General features: G+C 36.2%; 1 protein-coding gene across 1 annotated transcript; it reads right to left on the bottom strand.

Annotated features, from left to right (window-relative positions):
* Positions 1 to 512: 512 nt before the first annotated feature.
* On the bottom strand, positions 513 to 20,773 carry LOC103152855 (retinoic acid receptor beta-like). The gene is made up of 8 exons (XM_007573500.2): positions 19,808 to 20,773; positions 13,641 to 13,801; positions 12,552 to 12,693; positions 8,512 to 8,678; positions 4,168 to 4,344; positions 3,256 to 3,460; positions 3,028 to 3,186; positions 513 to 1,299 (listed from the first exon to the last, which is right to left on the bottom strand). Exons 1-8 carry the CDS (start codon positions 19,998 to 20,000, stop codon positions 1,139 to 1,141), a joined length of 1,365 nt encoding a protein of 454 aa, XP_007573562.1. The 5' UTR covers positions 20,001 to 20,773; the 3' UTR covers positions 513 to 1,138.
* Positions 20,774 to 21,498: the final 725 nt, after the last annotated feature.

Raw genomic sequence — 21,498 nt, 5'->3', positions numbered from 1 at the left:
AAAGTCCATAACTAAATCTGACAGGAAAAAACCATGTCATTCCCAGCTGTGGTCCAACTGAATGTGGAAATGAAAATAAAATGTGATTCACTTGATTGTTAGTTAGAGAATGTGAACACATAGACGAAAAGTTACTGCAACTTTTGGCTCTAAAGTTTTAAAAGTTTTGAAATTATTTATCTTTACTGCAAAAATACAAAATGTTACCACATATTTTTGGTCTAGTTGCTTGTGCAAATATCTTAGTACACTTGAAATAAGACAGAACTAACTTGAAAGTAACTTTTTCTGCAAGAATGTTTTTTTTAATATTAATAATTAGTATTGCAGATTATTTAACAAGACCTATTTCCCGTCTTATAAATGAAATAATCTAGTATTTTTCCATCAGTATTAATAAATTATTGACTTAAAAAGCTCCTATATTTTGCTGAGAAGTTACTTATAAGTAAGTTTTGTCTGATTTCAAGTGTATTAATAGTTGCACCAGAAACATGAAAAAATATTTAAGATTTTGTGTTTTTGCAGGATTTATTTTTGTTTCATCACAAAAACATGGCAGTTAAAGAATTCATGTTTGCTATTTGGATGACATAAATGTCCTCTTTCCTCTGTCATGTCCCCTACATTAATATGGGAACAAGTTAAATGTTTAACCTTTTGTTCCCTTTTTTGTTTCCGTCTGCTTAAGAAACTAAAAAGCTTTAACAAATCCTTTCCACATGTGCCCTCTCTTTCTACACGAATACTGACGGCGTTATTCAATGAGGTAAAAATTAATAAGTCATCATGCAAATATAAATACAGTAAGACCCAGATATGGTAAACAAAAGTTGAGAGTGGTTCTCAGAGGTTATGAGGTTCCTGCCAAAACGTTGCAGGAAAACAAAAAGAGAGACTACAACGTTACTGCATCGTTCTACTTGTTCCTTCCATCGAAGCAGGATTTCATCTCACAGCAACTACCATGTTGTTAATGTGAAAGCTGAATCTCATTTGTCATGTCTGCAGATCTAACTCTGAAATATTCCCGGACGTTTCGCGGAGGTAAGAGACTAGTGACCTTCTGGACTGCATCTGCACTTTTACATCGTTAGTAATCTCTCTCTGGGGAGGAAGAAAAGGTTCTGCGGTGTCTTCAGACTGCGAGGCCGGAGCAGTGTGTGTGCTGAGAGTGAGAGGAGAGGCTGTGTGAGTGCTGGCTGGTCTCCAGGTTCTGCAGATCCTCCATCATCTCCTCGATCAAAGGAGGCATGGAGCCGGGGATCTCCATCTTCAGCGTCACAACGCGCTCTGCTCCTGCAGGAACACACACAACGCGTTTCAATAGACCTCAAAGTTACGGTATTTTTCGGACTATAAGCTGTTACTTTTTTCCCCACGCTTTGAATCAAGCGGCGTATAGCCCGATGCAGCTTTTATGTGGATTTTTCTTCAACCACCAGGGGCTCTTTAGTAGGAAGTGAATCATTGGAAGTCAAAATTGGAAAGCAAAGAAGTGCTAGCAGCCACTGAGAAATGTTTTCAAACTCGTACCTCCTCATCATGGAAACCACACGAAGAAGTTCATATGATGCAGTTTTTAAGTCAATGCTATCGATCTGGCAGTACAGGAGGGAAATAGAGCCGCTGTATGTAAGCTTGGCGTGAATGAATCCATGGTTCGGCGTTGGAGACGCAGGGCTGCGTCCTTAATAAATCCAGCAGATTTATTAAGTGAAAAACCGAGAGAGGTTGGAGATATCAGCGGCTTACGTTTCCAGTTTTTTTTAGATAACTTTGTAGATGCGGCTTATAGTGGTCCGGAAAATACAGTAGGCTAAAAAAAAAAGAACAAACATCAACATCAGCGTATCCGTGCGTCCTTAAGCTGCCTTGTATTGAGGCATGTAAAATTAAGGCCTTAACCTATCTTAAATGTATTTTTAAAAATGTAAGTTGGCCTTAAATATGTTAATCACAGTTTCATCTTGTATTGCATGTAGTTTTTTTTTTATTTATTTTTTTTATTTCTCTTTTGACTTTTCTGTCAGGCAAAAGTTTGAGTCGCACTGGCAGTTGAGGCTACCGGCAGCTAGCTAACTAGCTAACAGCGGCTAATGTTCTGCATTCAAAACGAGTTGTCAGGATTTTCACCAAGAGATTGTCAACGTCGCAGAGCTGCTATTCACCCTCATTCACAGGGTAGCGTACCCAAAAAATTTACTCAAGTAAGAGTAGCACTATTTCAACAAATCTAAAACTCAACAGTTTTTGGTAAAAATGAAACTCAAATATTGAGTAACTGATCAAATTACCAGTCATTTAATATCTAAAAATTACATAATCAGATGGACCAAAATATAAAGTTAAGTGAAGACTTTAATTTTAAAAACCAAAATGATTCTTAGAATTAACATAATTACAAAACAACAAAATCAGGCCAAAGAAAATGTTTCCAAATCAGTTTTTTTCAATAAAAAAAACGGATGAAACTTTAACAAAAACTGCAGGTGTGTGTTTGTGTCTGGGGGATTTTTGGTTTTTCATTCAGTAGGTAGAAAATCCAGAAATGTAACTCAAGTAAGAGTAGAAATACTTCATAATGAAATGATTAAAGTAAAAGTAAAAAGTACAGCATAGTAAAAATACTCCTAAAAATAATTTTTTTCAAAAATGTTACTCAAGTAAATGTAATTAAGTAAATGTAGTTACTACCCAACTCTGCTCTTACTGCAGTTCACCTCTTTGACAGTAGGTGTCCCTATTGGAATAAAAATAGGGATAAATTGTAGTTGTACATATATGAGACTTTTGGACAAACTTTCCAGTTATGCATCTTCTTTTCTTTTGAGGTACCTTAGGAAAACAAGTACAAGTAGCAATACTTCCTAATAAAATCAATTAAGTAAAAATAAAAAGTACAGTGTAGTAAAGATACTCCTAAAAGTTTTTTTTTTTAAAGTTACTCAAGTAAATGTAACATAATTTGTTATAGAAAACTAGGGGAAGGTTCCTGATTGAATTAAACGTTTTGGTCGTTCTCACCTTTAGCGCTGATGCTGCGCAGGTCGGTGATCTTCATCAGGGCTTTGGGGAACATCAGGGGCATGCTGGGTCGGCGCCGCCGCGAGTAGATCTTCAGCGCCTCCAGCAGCGGCTCCTGCAGCACCTCCACCTTCGACGGCTCCTCCAGGTCTTGGCGATCTGTTTGCCACAGAGACGCGGTTACCTCAGGCGGCGGTGGAGCGTAACTCACGTGAGACGGGCCGGTACCTCCGGAGACGAGGCAGATGGCGCTGAGCAGCCCGCTCTCCGTCTCGTCCATCTCCAGAGGAAGCAGCTGACCGGCAAACGTGAAGACCTGGTCGGTGAGCGGCCCAAAGCCGGCGTTGTGGATCTGATTGCGGGTCAGAGTTAGGCCGTCGGAGAACGTCATGGTGTCCTGGTCCGGAGTGTAGCGAGTGCAAATCCTGAGGATCTGAGACAAGAAGAGGGAAAATGTCACTGCTCACTCAAAGTTAGAAAGATTTATTTTAAATTAATTTTCTCCTCCTTCTCTTATTCTTTCCTTCCCTCTTTCATTTCCATCCTTCCTTTCTTACTTCTTTTTCTACTTCCTTCTTTCTTTTTCTCCTCCTTTTTCATTCCTTCCTTCCTCTTTTTTCCATTATTTCCCTTTTTCATTTTGCCTTCATTTCTTCTTTCCTTTCACATTTTTCCCTCCTTGTCTCCTTCTTTCCTTCCTTTTCTTTTTCTTTCATTTCCTTTTTCCTCCCTTACTTTTTCTCATTTTTCTTTCCTTGTCTCCTTCATTCCTTCTTTTTCTCCTTCTTTTGATCTTTTTTCCTTCCCTTCCTTTTCTCCTTCCTACTTTCCCTTCCTTCCTCCATTTCTGATATAAAATTAAATATAATTATTCACTCTAAGCCGAAACACAAGTGAAAACTAAACATTATGACATATGTCCTTTATTATCCATATTTGCATGTCATAAATATAAGTTTTATTCAGAGAGTCAGAAAGAAATCATGAGCAGCTGTTATGTGTGTTTGTACAATATGTCATATTGACCGGTTACTGGTATTTTTGGTCATTTTGCTCCATTTTCAAACGTAGATAATGACAGTTAAACATGAAGGTGAATAAATGCCATCAGTGTCAAGCAGATAAATCAGATCTGGTTACCAGGATGTCAAGGCAGGCGGCTTTCAGCAGAGTGATCTGGTCGGCGATGGTCAGACCTGTGAAGCCTGGGACTCTCTTGGCGAACTCCACCACCTTGATGATGCACTTGGTGGCAAGCTCGCTGAACTTGTCCCACAGCCCGAGGTCCAACTGGATCCGGTGGTCTGAACTGGAATTCTGGGTGGAAGAGGAAACGCAAACGATGTTTACAGCCTCCAACAGATACAGGAGGAGTTTAAAATGATAAAAAATAAAAAACAATTTAGTGTATAATTATTACTGGGATTTTAAAAAACAGATGATATACACCTCCTGCATCATCATTTTAAGTAAAAAGTAAGAAGCTGGAAAAAGTTGTTTTGGTTTATGAATGCTTTATAACTTTTTCTCTTATTTCTTTAGATTTTCTTTCTAACACAGCCAAATGTTCTGATCAATAGTACACCTGTGTAACTGAAGGACTGCATTTTGCTTTTTGTTTGTTTTTCACTGAACTTTAAAAACAGGTTTAAAAAAAGCTCTTAAGATGCAACTGATGTTAAGCAGCCAAAATACAAAGAAAAACAATATGATAACTTCAGAGAAATGTTTATCAAGATCTCTTTAAAATAGTGATAAAAGTATGACTGCTTGGAGGGAAAATGTAAAGAGCCCAGGGTGACTGGAATGATATAAATGTCCTAGGAATACTGTTTGTTTTTCTTTAATGTTAATCGCTATGTTTTACATCAGGCACCTTGTTGGGCAGCTAAGGAGTCTGGAATACGTTGAACCGTTGGTGGCAGTTATGTAGAATATAACATATTCACATATGATAACATATATGATGATGCATATCGTTAAAACTAACGCTTTGATATGTAAATTTCGGCGCTAATTTAACTAGTGTCTTTGTAGCTTGTCTATTTAATGTTTTTTAATTTCTGCTCTATTATAAGCTAGCATTACCTTCGTAACAGTATTTGATGCTAATTGGCTAGCCTTCTGCTATTTTTCAGTTGAAGATAGGTTCAACTCAGCATTAACTTATAAATCAAGTACACCTTCTAATTCATATTGTTTATTTCAGCTACCAGGCAAAATCAAACAGAAAATAGAGAAACTGTCAGAAAATAGCCAATCCATATTGTAAGCTAATGTGAACAGAGGTGAGCAAGATACACAGTAAGATGTCTCACTACAAGCAGAATTTTTTTGTCTATAAAAAAGCTGACCTTGTTAAAATAAAAATAAATTAAATAAATAATATTCTCACACATGAAAGGAATTCCAATGAGATTCCAGACCAGGAAGTGTCATTTCAATGAGATTCCAGACCAGGAAGTGTCATTTCTAAAAGATTCCCAGGCATTCAGTAGTCTAATAATGTTCCCTTTTGACACAGAACAACAAACCACAAGCATGTGGAGCATTATTATGTTCCTGGATATACCAGAATAACTTATGTAACAGTGCTGACTGTGCTGTGACCTGTCAGGCTTTCCTGATACTCATGGGTGTGTGTGACTGAACTGATCACACAAAAGTAGTTTACAGTGGATGACAAGGCAAGTTTGTTCCTGCTTGTATTAATTCATATCCTGCTAAGACAAAACACACGTTCAAAATCAATCCCAGCTCTAAAGGCAACAATACAACTTCAACTTTTTCCTGTAGTTTTAGATTAGACTTTTGCATTTTTTCAATGTAATCTCCACTTGAATGATTTGACGCACATAATGTTGACAGTATTAGTCACACAGTCCACAAATATGACGTACAAATATGACGCAGACAAAGGCAGTAGTGTAAAGAAAGCAAAAGGTCACGTTTAAAATTTACTACAAGCACACAGGGCAGGGGCCAGCAACCTGCTCCATTCAAAAAGACACTTTTGCCTCTGCTGCTACTAAATAAAATTATGTTCTACATATGTATAAATAGTTTTACTACGAAAGCCAACAATGTTAAATTAAACTTTATTTCTATTTTCAGACTTTGGAACAGAATCCTCTATTACAGAAGAAAAAAATCTAGAATCTGGTGAGCCTTTTCTATACAGAATAAAGAATCTGTCATTAAAATTAAGGATAGATTTTTTTTAAAAAGCAGACAGAAAACCACAATTAAAAATAAGTAATTTATTAAAGCACTGTAAAAATGATTCTGTCTGGTCTATGCAGCTTCATAAACTAATTTAATAAGTAATGTGGATCACTATCTTTTACTTTTACAGTGACAGAGCAGGAAGCATTGCTTGAGTCCAGCAGCGTTTCATTCCCATCCCATTTTCTATGTTTAGCGTCGATCACTCCCAGTGACTCACTGAACCACAGTTATGTAACAGAACAGTGTTTTTGTAAAGGACACTCCAGAACAACGTGAATCCCTGTGATTAGTGAGTCATGATTACAGAAACATGTTCTCTTCCTGAAAGAGGTGGTTGCTCCTGATTTGTTGCATGAAACGTCTCGTATTTGATGTAATTAATACAAAAATCACCTTTTGTTGATTGTCTTTATTTTCTTCTACTGTTTAGTGGTTGATTAAGAGAGGAAAGATGTGCTTGTATATTCGCTTACAAGACCGTTTTAGCTACTTTTAAATAGCATATTAGAATATAAAGTTATTAAAAAACAACATGTTGGTTGGGAATCGTGTCGAGGCAAATATGTGGATAAATTGACTGTAATGCGTCGTTTACACACGCAAACACAGAGAGCCAGTGGAGTTTGATCATTTTTGGCAATATTAAGCCATTTTCATGTGGACAAGAAAACAAAAATACATAAAAATTTATTTGTTTCTTTAGATGTTTGACTATTTGCAGATGAGGCCTGACAAAAAAATCAAACAGAAAATAATTTTGGAGATGCTGCTGCTAAAGGTGGCTTTTACAACTGAATCAAAGGGTGTACTTACTTTTTAAGACAGATTTAAAATAGATTTTATTTTGTTGTGGTAATTATAACTTAACAACTGATTTTGTAGTTGTACGTAATGCAATTCTAACCATTTATATTTAGTATAATTATAACAAAAACAATACTTTAATTACATAGTTGTTGAACACAACTCTACGCATGTTTGCCTAATTTAAAGACTAATTAACAAACAAGACGCTTCCTTCACTGCAAAAACACAAAATCTTACCAAGTATTTCTGGTTATTTTCTAGTGCAAATATCTTAGTATGGTTGAAATAATACAAAATCTACTTACAGGTAATTTTTCAGCAACACATAGGAACTTGTTTCAAGTAAATAATTCCTTAATTTTGATTTTAAAAGGTAATAGTTCCACTTGCAGATTATTTCACTTATAAAAAGACTTTTTCATCAGCATGATGGAATTATTAACCTAAAATAAGCTCCTGTGTCTCACTGAAAAGTTACCTGTGATTTAGTTTGGTCTTTATTCTAGTGTACCAAGATATTTGCACAAGAAATTTGACCGAAAATACTTGGTGAAATGTTGTGATTTTTCATTGTTGGAGTCGGAAACAACTGAAATCCATCCAGTTCACTGATCTGACGGTTTGATCTGGAGACGTGACGTGAATCAGCAGTTTCAAGACAGAAAAAGGAATGGGTCTGATGAGCTCAGCGGGGGGGCTAATGACCAGCCAATCAGGGCCATCACAGGGACAGGCGCCATTGTCTGGACAACGCAGGTTTAATTTGTGAGACCTTTGTTCTGCTGAGACACGATTGAATCCCGTCCCCATCGTCATCATCAGAATTACGCCATCCACAGACGCAGAATGGGTGGAAATGAAATGAAACATTTTCCTTCTTGCAGCTGCATTGTGCTGCGTTTCCTCGCTGTGATTCGGACAGAAAGTGACAGGAGCAGGCATTTGTTCGGCCACTCTTCCGCTGAGCTCTGACCTTTCAGAAACGAGAGGCTCTCTGAATAATGACCAGATCTGCAGAGCTTTAAATGCCGATTATCTTAAATCCCTCCCTGCAGCGGATCGCAGCAGACGCTACGACGTCCAACCAATAATCCCGGACAGGAAAAGCTCTACATGTTCAAAGGTCGACGGCTCATAGCCCTTGGTGTTTTCTGAGGATATTTTATATGCTTAATGCCATCCTGTTGCTTACATTTTTACCTCAGTCTTGTTTTTTTGTACAAAGAAATACTGGTTCTATATATAATTATACACTGTAAAACATTTGAGTTGAGTCTACTATCTTCCAATCTTTAAGTCAATAAATTATGAACAGCTTGGGACACAAGACTCACAATGGAGTCATAATGGATAAAAACAGCTGGACATGGAGGAACTGATTTGATTTTCTCTGTTTGTGTGATTATTATTATTATGTTTCTTTGTATTCAGGCGTTCTGTTGGACTCACTGTGGTGTATTTCCCCAGCTGGCAGAGGGAGGGGAAGGTCTCTCGATGCGCCCTGCAGATCTTCTCCACGATCAGGCCGAGCTCGGCCGTCAGTTCGTACGTCTCCATGACGGTCATCTTCACTGCTTCCTTCTTACCTTTCCGCCTGTTTCTGTCATTTCTCACAGCTGGGAAGGAGGGATGAAGTGAATGAAACAATGTTAACAGAATACAGCATTCAGGGTTGTTCAAAGTGTGGCTCGGGGGCCATTTGCGGTACTTGAACTGATTTTGTGAGGCCTCTGACTAAATCTATTATGCTTCCTTGAACCTGTTAGGACAGGTCTAAGTGTTCAACAATCATATTCATTTCATTTTTTCCTCAAAATTATTCTTAGATAGTTAGATTTCTGCTTTTTCAGTTGAGCTCCTTCGGAACAATGAGATGTTTTAGGGCGTCTTGTCACTTTATATCCAAATAATCTGCTACTGGTCACAGCCCCCACTCAACGCTTATACTTGCATGTGAAAATTGCTGCAAACAGAATTGCAATTATACAATTGCACATCTTTGAAAAGCATTAGTAGAGCCACCTGCACAACCAACAAGAATGAAACAAATGGTTTCTGGAAGGTAAGTCAACAACTGCAGCCATAAACCAGCTGACTAAATGTGCTGGAGCTCAGCGTGGGTTGCTAGGTAACGGGCTGGGTTTGGCTGTGGTTGCTAGGTAACAGTGCTGTGCCTCTTGACTGTGTCTTAACTTTTGAAAGGGCAAACAACAGAACTATTCTGTCAATTCCTGTTTAAAGAGTTCACTCAGAGCCTCACCTGCTATAAATAAAACCTTAGAACAAGCTGAGGATCCAGAGAAACTCCTGTTAGTTCAGAAATGACTTTTGTTGTTGTTTGGTTTTTATTCAGTTTTTTTGTTTTGTTTGTAATTCCTGTAATTCATGTAAAGCACCTTAAAATGCCTCGTTGATGACAATGTGATATAAATAAAATTACCTTACACACAAACTCAAAACTAAGGAAACTTTATTTAAATTGATCCTTTCAGCCAGAGGCAAGTCAAAGAAACAAAATACAACTTATTAAAATTAGATTCAATTTAGAAAGTTTTAAAAAGAAGCATAAGCAAATAAATATTTTTATTTGTAAATGAAAACTATTTTGTTACTTGTATAAATAAATGACTTATTTACTTAATAATACATTTATTTTTAAAACATTTATATTAAACACTAGAAATGTTTTTTAAAACTAGTCCTTCAGCTTTGTCTCAACTCTCGTCTGCGTCAGTGAAAGCAGGTCTCTGCGTTTCGCCTGCAGGTAAATATCCAGGTTAGACTTTCATAATCGCTTTGGTGTCGACACGTTTTGGGTCGTCCCACTGACTTGGCTCAGGCAGCTACGCACATGTCAGGGAAGCTCTGGATTACGCAACAGCTCAGCCTCTACCTTCCTCCCTCCCTCCAACCGCCGGCTCCTCCTCCTCCTCTTTCTCCTCCTCGCTCTGGATGCCCTACATCCAGCAGTCATTTGGTAAACAGACAGCGATCGTATTACACACTTGCTGAGCGGCCTGGGAGCAGTTACATGGCGTACAACTGTCTCATACATGTGATGTGTTTATGTAATGTGTTTATGTCTGAATGTGGGTGAGTAGCAATGAGAAAATGAAGCTGGGTGGATCCTGCAGCCTCCCCATGCCATGTAACACATTCTCAGTTATCTAGGTCACTGCATCACACAGCTCCACGTTTCAGTTGTTCACTGAGCAGCGCTGCTCAGACCGGTGCATGTTTTTGTATTTAATCTAAACATTTCTGACGTTTTTCTAGCAAATATTTGACTTTTCAAGCCCAGAAATGTTGTTTTCTTCTAGAATATTCCTGAGAATGATATAATAATTTCAATATTTTTAGCAAATATTTAACTTTTCAAACTGAAATTTTTAGATTAATTTTAGAAATTTTCTACAAAAAAAATCAACAAAATTTCATTTTTTTCTGGCAAATACTTAACTTTGTAAAGCCAGAAATGTTGTTTTTCTAGAAAATTTCTGAAACTAATCTAAAATGTTCAGTTTTTTATAGCTAATATTCAACTTTTCAAACTATGAAATTTCTTTTTCTTTTTTTTAAGAAGATTTCGGAAAATAGTTTTTATAGCAAATATTTGAGATTTCAGAAATTTTCTAGGAATAAAATCAGCAAAATTTCTGAGTTTTTTTCTGGCAAATATTTGACTTTTCAAACTGAAATTTCATTGTTTTTTTCTAGAAAATTTCTGAGATTAATCTAAAAATTTCTGAGTTTATTCTTGCAAATATTCTAAGCTGTTTAAGGTAGCATAGCAGGTCACCTTGAGCAATGTAGATGATGACAGATTGATTATTTGTCTTCAAAGTCAAATGAAATCCTTGGTTATACATGAATAATGATGAATCTAAATCTACCAGGGTGCTAATATTTTTGTCCTGACTGGTAGATTCACGGTCCAAAGGAAGTCGTGTTCAGTTCTGAATGGTGTCTGTAGCACTTTATGTCGGACTGCATTCAGCTCTAATAACCTCAGCCAATAGAGGACAGGAGAGCCTGCATGCAGCCTGAAAGGCGAGACTCAGGGCAAAAGCTCCTCTGGCGTCTTCCTGTCCTGAATGCAGCGCAGTAAATGGGCCACTCGGCTGAATGTTTGATCATTTTTACCCAGGCAGAGTGTTTCAGACAGAGGAGACGTTCAGCTTTCTACTCAGTGGACTGTTCAGGTTATATAAGCCTGCAACAGTTGGAGCGGCTGTGGGACGGGAGCTGAAAGGACGAACTCCTCTGGCTGGATGCGCCGAGGCTTCAGAACGTGAATGAGCTCTGAGTGGTTTTAAAAAAAGGAAAATATCCTTTGAAAACTGATGCTTTTTGATCTTAATAATGGGTGTTTGCTCAGTAAATGGAGACAACTCTCTGTTACTTAACATTTAAATTTTAAATATGTTTAACATTTACGATGGAAGATTAGGACCACTGCAGATGGAAGAGAAGGAATAAATTTATGAAAACATTGGAAATGTTTCCTTGGGCTTTTCTTTTGTATTTATTTTTTCATGTTTATAATTTAAACTACTGTTTCATGTCAAAACGTGTATTACCTACATATGGTGTTAATATATTGTTGTGTTAAAAATTAGAAATAAATCATAATTAAAATTTCTGCCAGGAAACTAAAATTTTCTAGAAAAACAAAGGAAATTTCTGTCGTCCAAAAGCTGAAGATTTGCTATAAGACTCAGAAATTGTGAAATTATTCTCAGAATTTTTCTAGAAGAAAATGTCTTTTTGTTGTGTTACAAATTAGAAATAAATCCCATTTAAAACTTCTGACAAAAAACACATTTTCTAGAAAAATCAAGGAAATGTTTGATCTCCAAAAATTTAAAATTTGCAAGATGTACAAATTTTGAGACTAATCTCAGAAATCTTCTAGAAAAACCAACAAAATTTCAGAGTTTGAAAAGTCAAGATTAAGCTTTAAATAAATCTAGAAAAAAATAATAAAATTTCTGAGTTTTTTCTAGCAAATATTTTACTTTTCAAATTCAGAAATGTTATTGTTTTATTATCAGAAATTTTGTAGAAAAAACTGGAAAAATTTCTGAGTTTACGAAGTTGAATACTTGCTGGAAAAACCTCTGAAATTTTTAGATTAATCTCTGAAATTTTCTAGAAAATTTTCTGGAAAGTTCTGAGTTTCAGAAGTCCTAACACCCTAAAAATTATTTTGAGATTAATCTCAAAATTTCAGAGCTTTTTCTAGCTGCTCTCTGCCTGCATCACCTTAAATCATTGATTGATTGGCTGCAGTTTGGATGTTAAAAACATATTTAATTTAATCCAATAAAGTATTTTTTATCAGCCTTAAGTGTACCTGGAATGAGAGGAATATATTATAATGTAATTTATTCTTCAAATCATGACTTTAACACCTGAATTGCAGGTTATTTTTCCCAGTGAGTCTCTTATGGGGCTTTCTGCTGAATCAGAGTAAAACCAACACTTACACTCTTTGGACATTCCCACGGCGAAGCACTTCTGCAGGCGGCAGTACTGACAGCGGTTCCTGGTGATCTTGTTGATGATGCAGTTTCTGTCACGGTGGCAGGTGTACACCATGTTTTTCTGCACACTGCGGCGGAAGAAACCCTGCAGACACACAACAGATTATCTCAGTCAAAGGAAATACAAGTTGTTGTCTTGTGGGAACTTCAGATGCTTTAAGGTTTAATTTACAGTGGAACAAAAACTCCACACACCTTATGGCCTATTATGCTGCATTGAACATGTTAGGATAGCTCTGATGTGTGCACAAAATCAACCTTATATAATGAGAATTTAGTCTGTTTGGCCCTCATATTTAGAGATCTTTTCAGAATGAGCTGTTTTAGGGGCTCTTATCACTTTAAATCCAAATAAGTTGCTATTAGCCCCTGAACATGCATCTTTGAAAAGCAGAAGTAGAGCCTCCTGCACAACCAACAAGAATGCAGTAAGTGGTTTCTGAATGACAGGTCAACACAAAACATTTGTCTTTTCCAGTAGCCATTGTACAGCGCATACAGAAGTAAAACCAGCTGACCAGATGTGCTGAAGATCAGCGTGGGTTGCTAGGTGACAGGTGGAATTCCGCTGGGGTTGCTAGGTAACAGGGCAGTTTTTTTTGTAGCTCAATGAAACGGCCCGTTTCTAATAAAACGGCCCGTTTTCCAGACATCAAAAATCATTAACTTACTGCCAAAACACGGCTGGGTGTTGTTTTAAGTGCTTGATCTGTTTTTAGAAGCAGTTTAGATCCAAATGGAAGAACAAAATGTGCAAAAGGTGAATTTTGAATAAAAATGAGACCAAAGCCTCTCGGTGTCACCTCCAGTGTGACCTGTAACTTGTGCAGCTGAACTGAAATCTTTTGGGATTGAAATTGACCCAGTTAGCCAACTTTTGGCTCCAGATCTGTCTGGACATTAGTGCCTCCTATCCACAGATCATCCTGCAGATTCTCAACCAGATGCGGGTCTGGGCTTTGACTAGACCACATCCAAATGATACTCTTGTTAAATTGAAGCTGTTGAATGAATAAATGAATGAAGTGTTACCTTGCAGCCCTCGCAGGCGCTGACTCCATAGTGGTAGCCTGATGATTTATCCTGACACACGAAGCAGGGCTTGTAGGTGCGCGGGGGCGGAGGAGGGGAGAGCGGACTGGCAAACAGGTCGTCCAAACTGGAGCTGGAGCTGGAGCTCTGGCTTTCCACTGCTGTGAAACACACAGAGTAACAACCATAAAAACACTGCTGAAGAGACCAAGATCCTCAGCAGAACAAACCTTATACACACAGCATGTTTCCACAAAAACACAGAGTGATTCACACGGGACTAAAAACAGAGATAAGTTAAGAATCTTTCAGCAGGGAGACAATACTCAAGGTCAAAGTTCACCAGGACCTTTGGGATTTACTTTAGAAAGATTTCTGGTAGGATGTGCGCAGTGGTATGACATAGAAAAACAACTAACGGTTATTTTAGTAATCGATTAATCAATTAATCGGAGATTTGTTTTACCAAATCAGAACCAGCTGTAGCTAAAACTACGTGACTTTAGGAGTTATGGGTTAAACATATATTCAGAAAATGTTTGTTTTTTTATCTTAAATGTGAAATGTATATATTTTTTGTACAGATTTGACTTGTTCTCTCAGCAAATTGCATTTTATTTAGTTCACCGTTATTTCAATAATCGATTAATCATGATTAATCGATTCATCCTGGTTAAATACATAGCGACTCTTTGTTTTAGGGGTTATTTTCAGACATGTTTTACATCCATCCTGGCATCTGTACAACTTTCCTTCTGTACAGGTACAGCAAGAAAGTTTTGATTATTATTAATTGTAAATATTTTGTATATTTTGTGTATTTTTTTAATTAACCAGCTCAGTTGCACTTTTCTCTGGACTAGTTTTATAATTACTTGGTATTTATGTTGAATTTTTGCCCTTACTGTAAAATATTTCTATCATTTATCCTGTTATATTGTGTGAGATTATTTGCACAGACGTTTCCCACTGTGGGACAATAAAGGATATTTCTATTATATTCTTCTATTTGGGGCTGTAATGATTAATCGTGATTAATCGATTATTGAAATAATAATCAATTAATTTACTAATATTGTTAACTGGTAGACTCCAGTTCATGGGTGTACTTATTTTCAGACACACTGCTTCTGTCTTTTGCCTAAACCAAATAAAGACACATTCCAGTTTGTTTACCTATCATGGCAGGAGGATTATAATCTGCCCTAATCTCATCAGTCTTTATCTCTGCTCCTCAAGCAGAGACATAGGAAAACATTCCTGCCCCCTCTAAGCCTCACAAGCAGCTTGGACTCGTTAAATGTGGAGCTATTTGTCTGGCATACAAAGCAAGATAAAACTACATAGTGGGACTTTGAAAAACCTAGCAGAGTGAGAACTCTGTCTCCATAAATAATTCACTTACAGCATCACAAAGCAGCAGCTGTGTGTCATTTTATTTCTTCTGAAAAACAAACAAAAACAAACAGCATAACTGCAGATACACTGCAAAAACACAAACTCTTACCAAGTATTTCTGGTTTACTTTTTAGTGAAAAATAGTTTCATACGCTTGAAATAAAATAAAACTAATTTTTCAGCAACATACATAATCTTGTGTTGATGAAATAATCCTTTAATATTAATGTAAAAGTATTAGTTCCAGTGGTGGCTTATTTTACTTAAACAAGGCATTTTTCTGATCTTATTAGTGAAATAATCTACCAATATTCATCAATATTAAGGAATTATTGACTTAAAATCAGCTCCTGTCTTTTTGGAAAGTTACTTATAGGTTAATTTTTGTCTTATTTAAAATGTTTACATGAGAATCTTGACAAAAATACTAAAGATGTTGTTTTTTTTTGCAGTGTAGGGCAATGAGTCATGAGCTTAAAAACTAAAAATAGGAAGGAAAACTTTACATGATTGCCGAGTTTGCTTTTAATTTGGACTGAATCCCAGCTGACCAAATACTCTGAGATCAAGCTGAACATTAACCACTGCAAAAACACAAAATCTTACCAAGTATTTTGGTTTACGTTTTAGTGCAAATTAAAAAAAAAATCTATATTAATCAATTATTTACTTAAAACAAGGTCCTATGTCTTGCTGAAAAGTTACTTGTAAATTAATTTGGCCTTATTTTAAGTGAACTAACATAACTGCTCTGGAAACTCGGTCAAAGATCCTTGGTAGGTTTTGTGTTTTTGCAGTGCAGCCGTCTTCATTCGCATCGTTCGATCAAAACTCATCCCTCCTGATTTTTCTCCTCCAGCGGGGCTCGTTTGGGTTGACCTCTCCCCTGCGTTTCTGATCACCTTCTCTGCTGTGCTCCTCAACAGAAAACTAAGAAAAGCTCTTCTGAAAAGGGAGACAAAATGAGAAGAATTGCTCATCTCCGTCCCCTTGAACCCGCGGCCTCTGACTGAACCTGCAGTCGGCGGGTCAGATGAGGAAACCCCCATCGGGCCGACGGTTTCCCCAACGCAGAACAATACTGGAGCACGCCGCGGGCCGCGCTGACTGATGAGGAGGAGGAGGATGAAGGCGGCGTGGGAGGGATTTGATCAGAGAGGGAGGTAAACAATCACCCCCCGCTTGGATTAGGTGCTGCTGCGTGAACTTTGGTAAATAATCTCTGGGATTTTGTTCAAAGGCAAAACAGAAAAACAGAAACGGCAAAAACACAAAATCCAGCCAAGTGATTTTGGTCGAGTTTTTAGTGCAAATATGTCAGCATGCTTGAAGTAACAGAAAGATACAGGAGATAGTTTTAAGTACATTTTTCCTTAATATTGATGAAAAAGTTATAGTTCCATTGGCAGATTATTTTATTTATGACAAAACATTTTTGCCATGTTGAAAGTGAAATAATCTGCAGTGGAACCAGAACTTTGATTTAAAACGAGCTGCTATGTGTTGCTGAAAAGTTACTTGTAATTTAGTTTTGCCTTATTTGAAGTGAAGTGAAGTATTTGCACTAGAAATAAACAAAGACTGGTAAGAGTTTGTGTTTTTGCAGTGTATTTACAGAGCTACATATATACAATATGCTGAGAAAAATGTTTTTTTTTGTTTACCTCATTAAACATAAAGTCTTACTTTTTGATCAGTCTCACCGATTATTGTCTTTTATAGAGATTCATCTTTAACTTTACTCAATTTAAGAGTCACATTATTAATGCATTTGTAGCAGGGTTACCCCCACTGTATTATAAGCCTGGCGGGCCACCAGGTTTTACTTGTGCCCCCAGGCTTAGCATTGCTTATTTATTTTAGTTTATTTATGTTTGCATTTTTCAGACCTTATAGTCGATATTCAAGCATTGATCTTCCAATAACACGTAATTATCAAGTGATATTTTCAAATTTCCTGTCAACTTTAAACATTTCTTATCTCAGAAACATGGCAGGCTGCTGGATGAACGACTGCAGGAAACCCTGCGTAGAGATGCAATAATATGTAGCAACTGACAAAAAAATATGATTATAGCTTCTACAGTGAGAAGATTTGAAGTTTTTAAAAAACGTTTCACATCAATGTCATGCTAAATTATCTCAAAATACAACTGTTTTAATTTTTAGACCTGCCTAATAAATAAATTGTTAAATTTAATTTCAATAATATTGCAATTTAAAAATATAATTTGGTATTTAAGATGATAAACTTTGAACAAAGTCTGAGGTAATAACGATTAATCTAATTTAAATATATCTAAAATGATGTAAAATATGAGAAGAGTAATTACTGTCATGTAGTAACTATAGGAGAATCTTGTTCAGAATGGTACATGGTTGTTTTTTCAAAATGGGAAATCTGAATTAAATATTTTGATGAAAAAAATATTAAAAACTTGTAAAATAGGGTGAAATGTAAAAATCATTGGAAATATAACATTTTTTTTCAGTTTTTGTTTTTTTACAGATGTTTGAAGGTTACTTAAAGTAAATCAGGCTTTTTTAAAAGTTAATTTACATACCATTTATAGCTCAGTAGAACTGTACTTCCTGGTTTATGGAACCAGACAGTAACCGTGTCACACATTTGGGTTTTACTCCCAGTTGGGATCTGCACAGTTGATGCTTTCTGAACTGGTGCTGAACTGGTTCTCCACTTCCACCTTCACTGGAAAGCAGTCTGTCTCTCCTCTCACCTCCTGAGCCAGTGACCGTTCCGTGAACCCGCTGGTGACCCCCAGCTGACCGGCTCTGCCCCGTCCCAAACGCAGACCACCACATGGATCTGCGCTGCTCCGCATTCACACTCTGCTCCACTGACAGGGCTCACAGATAACGACCAGACGGCGGGTAAAACCTCACTCTGGGTCCGGACCTTAAAGCTGCAGCCGCTAATTTATCCCACAACACCAACTTAGTGGTTTATTACACGCTAAGGCTGAATCGATTAATCAAATTAATCATGATTAATCGATTACTGAAATAACCGCCTACTAATTCAGTAATCGGTTAGTCGGTAACTGGAGTACATAGACAAAAAAAAAAGGTTTTCTGAAAGAATAACACACTTTGAGGAGAAAATAAAACTGAACAAAAAAAAATATTTAAATTTTTCATTACGATTAAGAAAATAAGTTTTTCTGTAAAAATGTTCTAACCAGAACTCCTCAAGTAGCTTCACCTGGATCAAATTCTGCAAAATTCAGAACTGCAGTTGAATTATTAATTGGTTAATTGAAAAGAAAATGTAAACAGATCAACCTTACGCAGAATATTTTGCAGATGCATCCTTTGCTACAAACGATCAAACGAACGAAAAAAAATCCTGTTGTCTTATTTTATAAAAGGAATTATTTATTTATTTGAAACTTTAAGCACATTTCTAATATGTAAGAAAAATCTGCAAAATGTGCCATTTTTAAATCCGATTAATCGATTAATCATTAGACCAAGAGATTAATTGATAATGAACATAATCATTAGTTGCGGCCCAGTTTGTATTATTACATAACATTTTCTCATCACTACTCTAGTGTACAATGAAACTATGTGATTTTAACAGATAATCTAGAGAGATTTAGTTTTCTTTGAGTTTAAATATATTTATAAGACAAATTCACTAAAAACACAAGCAAAGCTTCACTCATTCACTTATAAAAAGGAAATTAAATGAAACATCTTAAACTCTTACACTACTAAAATATTTTTATGCTAGCCAGTTTGGAGGTATATGTCTTATTATCATTAATTGTAAATAGTTTGTATATTTTGTATACAAACACATGTTTAAATGTGTTTTGCTGCATGTTTTTAATAAAATTTCACAATTTCAAACTTTTTAACCACATTTTTAAAATGATGATTAGATTATAAGACCATGAGCCGGAAAAACCACATTAAGTTACACATCTTAAGCTCTTACTCTACTAAAATATTAAATATTTTAATGATGTGGAAAATTGTCCCAACAGTTTAATACTGAAAACATCTTATTTTGATTAAACTTAATATTTCTGTACTTTTAAAACTAATTTCTAAAAGTGTTTTGCTGCATTTTTTTATATAAACTGTCACAATTTCAAACATATTTGATCAAATTTTGAAAAATAGGATCTGGTTTTTATTCTTTTATTTTAAATTAACTGCTTTAGGCAACAACTTGCATATAAGAGAAGCTTTACAAAGACATAATAATTAATAAAATTGATATTGTTTTCCTCTGTTTTTAAAATCACTTCATATAAAATGATTGTTATATACGAAAAGCCCTGTTCACAACGTACCTTTGGGCTATTTTTCTAAAAAAATAAAGGAGAAATTAAGGTTAAAAAACAACAACTGCTATAAATTCGGCATGCAAATAAAATACCAATCAACAAAGAGAAGACCTGTGCAACCATTATATCCACTTTTTGTTTCCATTTTTAGCCAAATATATTGTCAAAAAAATTCAATCAAATAAAATAAATCAATGTCACATTTTACTTTATTACCCTCTACTCTCATATATATATATATATATATATATATATATATATATATATATATATATATATATATAATCATTTTTATTTATTTTTTTTGTAATGACTCGCAGGCCCTTTCAGCGCAATCTGATGCATGGAAATAATAAACTGTACTGCAAAGAAGCAGCACAGATTTTATATATGCATCAGAAAAACACATAAATTATTTTATTACTCGTCTTTTTGTGTGTTTAGACCTACACTGCGAGCACAGATGCTCCGGCCAGTCCGACTCGATCAGCTCCGGGAAGAACGCTGCCAGATCCCGGTCTTGGTCCCGGTCCGGGTCCAGGTCCAGATCCAGGTCCTGCAGCGCGCAGCCGGGACTGGAAGTCGAGTAGAAGTCCATGATTTCTCCCGGACCGAAAACCTGAAATTCCATGAAGTCAAACATGACCTTAGCGGAGTCCTGCTGGAGAAGATGCTCTCCTCATGAAGAAGAGGAAGAAAAAACACAGTCCTTCCTGTTAGTGACGACTTTCAGTTGGCTTTCCGCAGGTTTATGGTTTACAGCCGGTTGTTGAGGCGCAGACCATGCAGCAGGAGCATCGCACTATGAGGGGCGTGTGCGCGCCGGAACAGACCTTTAATTTCCTCATAAACTGTGCGTATTGGCGCGCAGCGTGCGCACTGGAGTCCGGGCGCTTCCACGCATCCAGGTCTGCTGGTTGTTTTGCATAACAAAGTTTGCCGAACGACTTTTTAATCTTATCTCCGCTTTTTTTATTGATAAATGTCTCAACTCAACCTGCTTCGCACTAGTTATGTCACGGCGTGCGATGCTATTACCTAATGTATGCGGCTGAACTCTCCGTGAACCTCCTCCGCTGCTGCCCTTCACATGACCCAGCCTCGGTGTGACATCATCACCGGCTCTGGAAACCAGTACCAAACCTCTACAAACCAGTGCAGTGTGGGAAAACATCAAAACCCTCCATTTACGTCGAAAATATATATATATATATAAAAAAAACATTCGTCTCTGGATTGTTTTACACCGACAACAACGAGATAATTGAGGGGAAACCAGATGCCTACATTACCCATAATGCAGCTGTTTATGTTTGCCATGTTTTAGCTGTAATTAGGAGCAGGTGAATTGGAGTTGACCGCAAAGGCAGGAAATTTGAGCTAAAATTGAGTTTATGAAAGCATATTTTGATTCATTTTGTTATTAAGCAAACAAATATAAGTCCTTTAGACAACAAAAATATTTTAAATAATCATAAAATCCAACTGTTGGCTTTGTTTCACATCTTAAACATTTGATTTAAAAAAAAACAGGACAATTAAAACAAGTGTTTTAGGTTACATATCTGCCGATTAAATGCAACAAGCTTTATTCAGTTTAAATTTGTTTGATTGCGTAGAAGGTTCTTAAATAAGATATAAAGGTTGTGTGTGAAATTAACTTCCAGAAAAACTTAAACTATCAATGTTGCAGTGGAGTTTTTTTAATCAAATATTGTATCTTTACTTTCCTTTTAATGTAAACACTTTGGAAATGACTAAACAAAAACAAAAAGACATGTTGGATACATTTTATAATTTTATATTAAAGATATGTTGACAATATTTTAAAAAATTTTGTGTATTTGTCTGATTAAGTGGTATTCTACTTTAAAATCCACTGCTAAATAAAGTGTTTTATTCTTCTTTGGTCTTCTATTTGAACAGAAAATAAACAGAAAAAGTACACATTCATAAAATTGTAAATTGCTTTATAATATGCTGCAAACTCCCTTAAAAATGGCTAACTCGTATTATTGTATCCTGCTTGAAGCAGACGCTTACAATTAGCTTAGCATAACTGTGAATAGAACTCTTTGTAAAAAACGTCTGATAATTGTTCGTTAATTAGTTATTTAACCTTTAGAAACTGTTGCTAACTA

Source organism: Poecilia formosa, unplaced genomic scaffold (genome assembly GCF_000485575.1).
Source record: "Poecilia formosa unplaced genomic scaffold, Poecilia_formosa-5.1.2 Scaffold331, whole genome shotgun sequence".
Classification (NCBI taxonomy): Eukaryota; Metazoa; Chordata; class Actinopteri; order Cyprinodontiformes; family Poeciliidae; genus Poecilia; species Poecilia formosa.
This window is presented reverse-complemented; position numbering and strand designations above follow the sequence as displayed.

What these genes read in the sequence shown, in the direction of transcription:
- LOC103152855 (XM_007573500.2), bottom strand. Translation starts at nt 20,000, where the DNA reads ATGTTTGACTTCATGGAATTTCAGGTTTTCGGTCCGGGAGAAATCATG. An exon ending in GCGCCTGCGAGGGCTGCAAG is followed by an intron (nt 12,694 to 13,640) that starts GTAACACTTCAT and finishes GTGTGTCTGCAG; the next exon opens with GGTTTCTTCCGCCGCAGTGT. An exon ending in CATCTGCCTCGTCTCCGGAG is followed by an intron (nt 3,187 to 3,255) that starts GTACCGGCCCGT and finishes TGTGGCAAACAG; the next exon opens with ATCGCCAAGACCTGGAGGAG.